The sequence below is a fragment of the Lepisosteus platostomus genome, chromosome 20 (assembly GCF_059453375.1).
Source record: "Lepisosteus platostomus isolate fLepPlt1 chromosome 20, fLepPlt1.hap1, whole genome shotgun sequence".
Classification (NCBI taxonomy): domain Eukaryota; kingdom Metazoa; phylum Chordata; class Actinopteri; order Semionotiformes; family Lepisosteidae; genus Lepisosteus; species Lepisosteus platostomus.
In genome coordinates, this window is record NC_142630.1 from 1,908,379 (window position 1) to 1,919,274 (window position 10,896).

The 10,896-nt window shown below is 46.4% G+C and overlaps 1 protein-coding gene across 4 annotated transcripts in view; it reads left to right on the forward strand.

Moving 5' to 3' along the window:
- LOC148644234 (heterogeneous nuclear ribonucleoprotein C) overlaps nt 1-10,896 on the forward strand; it is a 67,888-nt gene that overhangs the window by 53,713 nt on the left and 3,279 nt on the right. For 2 of the 4 annotated variants that reach the window (XM_088613489.1, XM_088613487.1), the window contains exons 4-6: nt 3,935-4,107; nt 5,870-5,986; nt 7,835-8,004. In XM_088613489.1, the coding sequence (XP_088469615.1) occupies nt 3,935-4,107; nt 5,870-5,986; nt 7,835-8,004 (460 nt within the window). Of the gene's footprint in view, nt 1-3,934; nt 4,108-5,869; nt 5,987-7,834; nt 8,005-10,551; nt 10,606-10,896 lie in introns of all 4 variants that reach the window. The other 2 variants (XM_088613491.1, XM_088613488.1) reach the window with 2 other exon arrangements.

A 10,896-nucleotide genomic window follows, 5' to 3' on the forward strand; every position in this document is an offset into this window, starting at 1 on the left:
TAACGCACCAGGATGTCTTGGAACTGTGGGAGGAAATCGGGAGGAAACCCATGTGACCAAGGAGAGAACATTCCAACTCCACACAGACAGCACCCCTGGCCTGGAGCCGAACACAGCACCGTAGCTCTTCGAGACAGCCATGCCGACCCCTGCACTGCTGTGCTGTCCCAATGTTATCCAAGATTTCTATCCAAGATTTCAAGGGCTGTGAAGATTAAAGATCTCTCCAAGCCCATTGTTTCTCATTTCACCTCTGACGGCCACGACCACACTAATCTCTCCGTCTGTGTTCTCAAAGACGGTTTTCCGAACTCATACATCAGAAAGACCACCGAAACTAAAATTATTCTGCAGCTAGGATCACACATTCTCCCTTCCCTTAACGACAGACTACTGTTCTTTTAAATTTTCTCCATTCATTGGAAGTTTCATTTCACACCTCTCTGCACCCATTCTGACTTCACACCTCTTGATTGGCCTCTCTTTCTGTCCCCTGCTCCCGCCTCTCACTCCTCCTCCCTCCCAACCTTTGTTCTCCCGCTACTTTACCTTTGCCTACTGCCCTGTCTCTCTCACACCTGAAGAAGGCTCCACGGCCGAAACGTTGTGTTCTCTTTCTTCTTTTTTTCAGCATGGAATAAACCTATTACTTGTTCCTTTGCAGCCTACGCATGCTGACGCAGCTACCCACCTGAACTACAAGATTTCTAAATTATGTGTATCTTATTTCCAGCTACCAGAGTGGAACCAAAGTATAATTGTTTACCCGCATTCATGTACTTAAGTGAGGATTAAAAGCTCACGGACTCTTCCTTTGTAATCATCAGTACACTGTGGCTCTTCCATCCAAGAGAAACTCTTGCAGGCGGTGCCCGGGTGGATGTACTGCATGTGCAACACAGGTGCACGTTTAAAGCTGAGTGACATCTCTGTGGAAAGTTCCTTTCACGGTCGTAAGCTGGTGAAAACAAACCTCACTGGCAGCTTTTCTGCGGTATTTGTTCCTTCCTTTGATTCTTGAGCCCGCTGGACACACGCTGCTTCTGTGGCAACTGAGCGCAGCAGGAGGCCTGGCTACCCATGAGATAAATGCCAAAGCGAGCCGAAACACTCGAGGCTAACCGGCATTTATTTCAAAGGGGTGTAGTCTTCCCAGCTCCTTTTTTATTGTTTTCCCCCCAAAAATCTCTCCTTGATGTCTTGTTTCTGTTTCTCTGACGTTTGCATTTGGCTCCTTTTTGGTGCGACTTTAAAACGCACCTCAGAGGAGCCCAGCTCAGAGCCACAGAGACAGCTCCTCAGGAGAACGAATCCAGTGGCTCATGATTCAGGATCACCAGCCCTCCTCACTGTCAGTCCTGCTGGCTTTGTCCCTGTCTGTGCACTGGCGATGACGCCTGTCTCACTCAAACGCGGAAGGTACTGTATTTTTTTCTCTACGGCTGTCCTGCCCCAGCCCTCGATCTGATTGATTGGCTCTTTGTTTATCTTGGCTCTGTGAAAGTGATCAATGCCACTTTTAATTAAGACGACTTAATTCACCCTTTTGGTGGTCAGAACAGTAGAATGGAACTGTCGGGCCCCTGTCCATCTGTTTGGAAATGCGTCTCTCAATTGCACAGAGTCTATCCAGCACGTCGGGAGAGTCTGAAAGACTGGTTCCCCAGCTGCCATTAGAAGCAATGAGATGCAGACTTGAAGTCCCTCTGAGTCCAGGGAGTGTTATGAAAAAACTTTCGATTCTCTCTGACACCATCTGTTTGAATTACGGACAGGGAGAAGCTGTCCTGTTTGGATCATTCTCAAGAGCAAGCAGAGATGAGCAAGAGGCTGTTTTCAGTCAAGAGCACAGTAATAAAACAATGATAAAGATCTGATGTTGTTCTTGTGCACCAGTCTTTTCCTGCTGTGCAATGTTTAGATTGTTTAACAGTTTATGAATCATGCTAAAGAAATCACCCAGTCTCAGCAAATCCCTGTATCTCTTGTGCTTAAAAGTAAACTCTCACACACAACCCTCATTATTTATAATAAAAAATACAGAGCATTTACATCTTTTAATTCCATCCTTGGTCAAATACGAATCTTATTAGTTTGTATTTTGCATCAGTTATTAAAGAAATAATGCAAATATGTTAAAAATGATATTTCTTAACAGATCAAACTCAAGTCTACTAATACAGTATGTCCAAATAACTAAGGAGAACCTGAGAATAAAGGTATTGTGACACATATTTCTATTTGCTGCTTTGCACAGGAGGTTTCAAAACATGTCTCCAGCAGTTTGAAAGTATAACTGTTTATATACAGTATAATTAACCATCTGTATAAAGATATAGGTATTACTTTTGTGATTGTAGTATTTGGAAGTGTACAGAAACAATAGAATTAGTATGTAAAGTTACATTTAATGAAAAATCTTTACAGGAAAACTTGTGGGGGTCTGGAACAGGCTGTACAGTCTTGTAGTTGTTGCTGATACTTCTGCTTCTTTCAAGAAGCAGCTGGATGAGATCAATTGACTGCTAACTAGTGAATGGGCTGGGTTGGCCACATGCCTGTCTCATTCGTCACCTGTCATATGTTCTTGTATGTCGTGTGTATGGTGTCTTCAGTGACGTAAGAGATGTGTTTCTCCGTGAGAGTCGGTCTCACAAATGTACTCCTTGCAGTGTCCTCACTTGAAACACAGGACACACTGTTTCTCCCCAGCACTACGGCTCTCATCTGTGATGGACATGCTGGCACAGCAAAGACGCCACAGGGCCAAGCCAAAATCAGATTCTTCGACTCAGCAGGCATTGGATATTGACACAAGGCATTAAGATTTGGGACTAATCCTAAGGCTACCACTTCTTAAAAGCAACATAATCAGAAAATCACCCAGCTTTTCCAGATCCTGCTTACTTATTGATTAGCCTTGCAGGGAATTTCCTCCAGAAACAAAAATCTGTTTTGCTTTCTGATTCTTGGCATTTGAAAATTAGTTTTTGGTTGTTTTCACACAATTCCTCTAACTGGTCCTCTAACATTTCCTCTTAACTGGTTTATAAAATCACATATTGCTTTGGACCAATCAACACAACTAGATAGCATATAGGATACACTCTACAAATATTATGGTATTTCTCCAAATTCCTTATGTATGGAAATTAGCGCACTTTGCAATTCACACACAATACATGTACTATAAAGGTACAACAATGTTGAACTTAGTGTTACTGGATTTCTCTTTATACTTTTATTCAAGCCTGCAATATAGTATGAAAATAACGCCATCATTAGAGAGTACACTGCCAGTGAAATTTCAGATAGAGAGACAGGCATCTCTGATACATTTATTCTGACACTCATGTTCCACAGTGCTGCGTGAAGATCATTCCAGATTGTTTTCCTGCTCAGATAAGGGGCTGAACGATGTTTGTCAGAGTGCAGCATTAATTTCTGTAACCTGAATGTCTGGCCAAGCTGTGTTGATATCCTAGTCTCTGCAGAGATGGTTGCTTTAAGAGCTCTGTCTCTCTTGCTTCAACTGGTGACAGTCTACAGGTTAATTTAGAGTTTCTGTACTTCTCTGCTGCATGATCATGACCTGATGGCTTTCTGGATTGTGATCCAGCAGAGCAGTTGGTGACTTGATCAGAGTCACCTTTATGTACTGTAATTACCTCAGCTAAGAGCTCAATTCAAAGACTGAAGGACTGGAGGTGGGTCAGAGCAGGAGCAGGACTGGGAAACAGAACAGCAAGGGCTTTTATTTTTGTGCAAGGATTGTTTTGGAACATGTGCCAGAACTTATTGGAGGATGGGAAAAGTGGGGCACATCCTGCTCTGCAGCGAAACAGAGGCTTGGGAGAGGGCCGGTTGGCATTGCTGTGCCCCCCGGTGGGGCCGAGGAGCCGGGCGGAAACTGACTCTGGATTTTCTCCCGCAGGGTGTACGACTACCAGCGCGTCCCGGCGTCCCTGCCCCCCGCCCCCCGCGGCCCCAGCCTGCCCAAGCGCTCGCGCCAGTGCTCATCCAGCCTGCGGAGGAGCAGGGACAGCCTGGCGCCCAGGAGCGGCAGCCGGCCCAGCAGCTCCTCCGGCAACGCGACCAGAGCCAAGTGTGAGGGGGACGGGGGAGAGCAGGCGGGGGGAGGGGGTCAGTCTCACTGTGAGCTGTGTGTGTAGCTACAGTAGGCCAGCTCATGGAAAGCAGGTACGAAATGGCACCACAATGGCAGAACTCCAATGTCAGACACTTGCAAAATTAGAATTGCCCTTGACAGCTGTAAGACATGTTTGGAGTGCTTGGCAAGCATTCTGCAAGTGCAAGGTGCTGACAGTCCGGTCAATTTATTAACAGTTATACCGCTAACAAAGCACAGGCAGAGACGTATTTAAGCTGTCTACACCTAATTGACAAGACTACACAAAAAGAACCACAGGTGTTGAGGGTTCACTTAGGTGAAAGGATTATATTTGAGGGCTGTTATACGCACAGTTACACACACACCATCACAGCTGTCTTCTCACTGGCTCCAGTGAGACCGTGAGCGTGGGGTGTCAGTGCTGGCTCTCTGCGACTAGTTTGTCTTTTTTGTTGTACAGAGTAAGGACACTGGTTCACCTTTTGGTTGGGGACACAGCAAAATGACAATGGTGCCGCAGATGCCAGTGAAATCATGAGGCTGTAGTTGTAGGTGATGTGAGGGGTAGATGAGGTTCTGCCAGGAGGTCTGTCTGCTGGCCTTGACCGCTGGGCTCCCATCTCCGTGCCTGGACACTGCACTGTGCCCACTCTCATCTGCGCAGAGGGCGATCGTGCTGAGTGATGAGCCTCACATAACGGGAAGCTCTGCACAGTATCACAAGGGCTCTCATCACCTGTCACCTGTCTCCTCGGTGTGAAGTGACAAGAGTGCTAATGTATTGGTGGAGCAGAGAGCGCAATAAGTAGCAGAGAGCTCTTGTGTCTGATGCCGTAGGTGCCAGGGAATATTGAGGGAGTTGTAATCACTTAGACTGCAGAAAGTTGGCTTGCAGTGGAGTTCCAGGGATTTGATTGCCTGATGTCTGTGTGTGTCGTGCCTTTCTCCCTCCCTCGGTAATGGGGCGCTTCTCTGGGAGCACTGTAGTAACAGCTCCAGGGCACAGCGAGAGGCACCAGATGGTACCTTCATTAAAAGCTTCTCTACTGCAGGCCGTTTTTTTTCCAATCGTGCAGAGCCTATCAGGGCATGCAATTATACCAAATTAATAGTGCATAACAAATAAGAATTGTTTATACGGGTTTATTATGAACCTTAATAGTTTTTACTGCCAGCACATGGGAGCCGAATTAGTTTGCCTTTTGTTGCTCAGAGGTCAAAAGCTTCCAATCACATTTTATGGATTTTTTTCCGTCTCTTTCTCTTCAGTAAACGTGACAGGGCAGGCAAGCTAAATGCAGAATTAAATGCAGGTCGGTTGAGCTGTGAATACCATGTGCTCTATTGTGTCTTCAGGAGGCAGTTCTGAGGAGCTGAGAATGGGCTGTTTGAAACCCGTTGTCTGTCTGGGCGGTAGAGACGCTCTTGCCGAAGGGTGTCATTATTTTGAAGTGATGGGATTGTTATTTTTTTGTCGGCAGCCGGAGCCTGCAGTACTCTTGTGAGTCTGTGGGTTCTGTTTCCCTGAGTGGCAGCTGTAAGGTTAAGGTGACAGTCCTGCGCAGGTGAGGAGGGGGTGAGTTAAGGCAGAACCTTCGAGGGGAGCTGCAGAAGAGCTGATACTGGAAGATCCTGAGCGCTTGTTAGGAAAGGAAGGGGGCAGAACTGGGAAAGGATGGGAGCCCTTAGCCCTCAGTGCCGTGGCCGAACCTCTCTCTTTCTCTCTCTCTTGCGAAGCAGTGAAGGCTGAGGAGCTGCGCACGATAAAGCGGGAGCTGACCTTGATCAAAGTGCAGATCGACGGCCTGCTGGAGAGCCTGGACAGGATGGACAGGCAGAGGGGCGATCGCACAGGTGGGGCCTTCGGTTTCACGCCCCTCGCCAGAATAAACTTAAAGTATTGACCCGCAGATTGCAGCCCAGGTGCCGTCCTGATGGCAGCCTTGCAGCTGGTGGGAGCAGGAATCATCGGACAGACAACAAGCTTCTGTCAGGAAGTACCTGGGTTTGACAAGGCCAATAGTGCTTAAGGCAGAACTTGTGACTCAGTTGAGGTCCTAGTGTGTAAACTGTCATGGGTGACCTGGGTGTCTCAGACCAACAGCATTCATGTCTGAAGGGAGGCTTGGTCACAGGGGAGGGCTGCAGCGTTTGTGAGTTTTTATTCCATCTCTGTGTCTGATGACCTCATTGTGCTGATCATTACTTTGAGTGGCCCAATTTAACAATTTGCAAAAGGCCTCAGCTGTTGCCGATTTCAAGACACACAGAAAGCCTGCTGGAGTCCGGATTGCTGGATTGGTTGCTGTGCACCTGCACTGTGGCAAGACAGTTATAACGTCAGCATCTGTGCTGACCTGTGGCTTCGATCTGAAGTGGCTCTGTCTTGTTTCGCTCATCCCTGCGCCTGGGAACTTTCCATTTCTTTGTTGTTATTGTCATGCTTCTTCTTTTCGAATTTCCACATTCATTTATTTCCTCTGCAGCTCTCCTTAATTACACCCGCCTTTCAATACCCAAGCAATCGATTCTCTGTGATACCACCATTGATGGACGATCAATGTTGTGAATCAGATTGCCAGCTTACATTTTAATGACCTCAAGAAACAAATGTGAGTCTAGACAAAGGACTGGGACCTACTAGTATTGCCATCACTGGGGCTGCATTTAGAAGAACAATCCAAAATCTTTTTGAAACAGAATGCTTTGAAATGTGTTAAGTATTAACATCCTAAGTGGTTCAACAGGTAAAACTCTAGCAAGCTAGTATAGCAGTTAGAGCTCTATGATTGTGGACCCGAGCCTGTGTGGTGTCAGAAACCACATGTAGGGCAGTGCTGTCTGTGAGGGGCATGTCTCTCTCCTCTGGTCACAACGTGAGTGGCTTGAAGGTGGGGGGTCAGAGGAGTCTGACTAAGGTACTGGTGTGGTTGCTTAGCTGGATTCATAAATAAATTAAACATTTTAACAATAAAATAATAATTTAATTAATAAAATAAAAATGCATCTTTGTTATTGCAAATGCATTACTGTTGAAACACTGTGTGAAATTAGGACTGGTGGATTAATACTGTAAACCTTGTGCTGATTATAATTGCACTGCAGAGTCTAGCTGAAATCGATTGTTTTTGTGGATCATGTTATTTGCCACACATATTCATTTTTCTTTGATTTTTTCAAAGGGTGTAGACATTGTTGTGCAATGTGCATCGAAACATTTCTAAATAGTGCTGGAAATATTTATATAAACAAAATAAAAAATGAGTACCGAATGCACATTTCACATTATTTATAGAAAAATCAAATTTAGCTAGTACTGTACATGACCATTCTGACTTTCTGCAGTGTCATTGGCTGTCAGTTGGCCATCAGGGACATTGCCTCCAGCCCTGTGTAAGCAGAGGCAGTGACAACCCTGGAGTGTTTTAACGCCTTTGCTGAGGCGAGGAAACAAAAATGATGAAGTTTTTTATACCCACAATTTCCTCTGTTTCCATACTTGTTTCTAATACTGAATGTGCCCTGCATATACCTTTCAGCATGCCCGCTGTGTGGACTGCAGCTGCAACCTGTAGCTTAGCTTCTCCGGCTCTGAACCGGCGTGTTGAGTCACATGTCACACGCGGTGGTGTTCTTGGCGTCTTGCACGGTCGCGTTGCCCAGGGAACCCCTCTCTCTAACGGCCGGCCTCTCTCCTGCCAGGATCCCCCCCGGTCAGGGACGACAGCACTGGGGGCTCCCCCTGCCGCCTCTCGGCCAGCAGCCCCGAGGGCTCTCAGGGCAGCCACAGCCCACACCGCCGGGCCCGGAGGGAGAGAGTGGGGGACGAGAGCCCCGAGCTGGGAGAGGCCAGCGAGGATGACCGGCACACGGTAACCATAGCAACTGCGCCCCTGCCTGGGGGCCTCCTACCTCAGGAAAACACAGCTTCCCAAAGAGCCAGACTGGGAGGAGGACGTCCTCCTCTTGAGAGCCCACGTCAGAATTCCTGTCGCGTTATTTTCACATCCTCCGCATCCCCCGATTTCATTAAAAAAAACTCTTTTCACGTTGTCCTGACGCCGCTCCTCGTGAGAGGTTGCCACATTTCTGTTTGGCTTTTCTCCGGCTTGTCCGATGGATGTAAGCTGCTCTTCCCTGGAATTAGCAGGTCTCTGTGAGCTTCCTCATGCCTTCGCTGCACCTTAAGTGAAGGGGATGGGGGAGTGTAGCTGTTAACACTGCTGACTCACAGGTCTTGATTCCCGGGATATATTCTGAGCTCTGTACTCTCGGTGTGGAGTTTGCATGTTGTCGCTGTGATCACCCCACCTCCCAGAGACATGCAGGTTATGTTTTCATTGACTATTTATGCTGTGTCCTGCCCCTCCAGGGCTAATTCTCTGGTCCCAGATCATCACCCGGACTTCTCGTGGTATGCTATCTCCCGGTCACAGCAGGCCAGAGACCAGCTGTCCTTTATTACACTTAGCTGGGCTTTTAATGAAGTATACCGCAATAAAGGTTCAATAAAGTTTCAGAAACAGCTTCACCCACGCTGCAGGCCCTTGACGTTTCTAACTTAAATCTGTTATTTTCTTCCCCGTTTAGACATAAAACAAATGTGGCTAAGCTGCGGAGGTAAATGGGTTTGAACATTCTCCCCAGATGTGTGCTAAAGCAGAGATAAGCTTAATAAAGAGACACAGCAGTTTGGTAAATTACACTGAAAAACTTGTATATCAAGTTCCAGTGTTGCTGAACAGGCATTACTTTTTTCAAAGAAGCTGTTTTTTTTCCCCTTTACTTAGACACTTCATTAGGCACAGAGAAATACATGCGCATACTATACAGACACACACTGCATGTTCCTGGTATAAATGCAAAACACAACACAGTGCTCCCCTGGCTGCAACAACATGAACGCACACACATGCACAAACACCCATATTCACTCATACCAGACACACTCATGTTTCTGTGCGTTGTTCTTGTTCTCTCTCTGTCTCACACACACGCTGGTAATGAGATGGAGTTTTTCTCTGGGGTTGTCCTAGAGTAACAGGATCTAATCTAGCCTTGTTCCAGACCAGCGAAGTGAGAACTGTCTTGTGAGACACTGAGAGAAAAGAAGAAAATAAAAGGAATAAACAACAAAAGCAAGCATTTTTCTTGTCAGGCTGGGGGTGAGAGAGAGAAGGAGGGGGGGTTATATATAGAGTGTTATTATTCCCTGAAACAGGAGGGTAATTATCTGTAATTACTTTCAAGTGTGTGCCTACCTGGGTGACACATTAAGTACCTTCCATTACAACTATCTCTCTGAACAAAGCAAGGCATCAATTACCCTGCTGAACTGCTGTGTGCTACCTGAATTGGGGTTCCCAGTCAGCTCTCACTAATATGGGGGCCTATTGTTTAACTGGAGGATGCCAGTGGATTTATACTGAGCAAGGAGAAAGTGCTCTACAGGAATGAGTCAAAACAGTAACAAGTCTACCATCCCCTTTTCTCCTGCTCGGATCCAGGTTCCTTTTTCTTGTGCTGAAAATGATCATAGAGAATGCTCATCCCTTTATGAAGCTCCTCCAAGAGTGCACTAGACCCCAGTCATTCTGGGAGACTGGAGAATTCCGCCTGGAACTACGGGAAATCCAATTTTACCTCTGCGCTTCCACAAGACTGCGTGTTGTCATGCATGAGTAAGATACAGCGAGTGGCGCAAGAGCACTGTCTCTATTAGTGCTGCACAGTCATGGAGCCATCAGCACATGCCATGATCTCCATTCATACTGTACCCGCTGCTGTCAGTCTGGAGATGAACCTGTCCGAACGCACACTGACTCTCCTGCCCTCAGTATCCCACTGGCCTCTTTCCTCCTACCTTGTGCCAGTCATGTGTTCCCCAGCTTTTCGAACCCATGGTCATGGGCGCAGTGACACGTGAACACTGCCACAATCACACGCACACCTGCATGTCTGCACATGATTGTAAGATTTCATTTTCAAATCATTTTTACTTAAAATTAGTGAATATACTGTATATGTCTGGGGAAATAGTGGAATCTGCGTCATTTCTTGATTCTAGAATCGCCCATTATTTTTTTGTCATATGCTTCTGGTGACCTAGCACAAGCTGAATGGATTTTGTTAATTGCTTGTTTTTGAAGGGAAGTGAATTAAGTGATTTTCACTGATAATTTGGTAATGTATACTTATGGGGAAATTTGCAATCAATGGTATTTAAAATGAGCATTTCATTGGCTCATCGTGAATATGGGATGCTGGACTGTTTGCAGTACACTAATTCATGATGTTCTGGCAGGACAATGGATATTTTCAAAAATGTCCTGTGCAGTATATGAACGAAACCAAGTGCGCTGTCTGTTTGCGGAGAGGTCCAGGCAGGGCTGACTGCAATGTGTTTGTTCTCCACACAGATTAACAATCACAGCTCTGACCTGGAGGACGACATGTGAGGAGACTGAGAGCAGGTACAGCACAGAGCGCCCCACTAACAACACAGCCCGCACGCCTCTCAGGAACTATTGTGATCTTCCTGAAACTGGTCAGGCCTGGTCTAGCCTAAGAGTCCAGGATGAGCAGGGCTTCAGAGCTCTGGGCCTAGACTGGGTTAAGGAGTAACTGAGTCATTTCAAGGTTGAGAAGTTTTGAATCTGGCCAGAGTAGTTTTGAATGGTGCAGGAACAGTGGTCAAAATAGTTTGCCATGCACTGTGAGCTTGCTGTGTTATTAATGAGATCTGTGATGGACTGGTGTCCCAT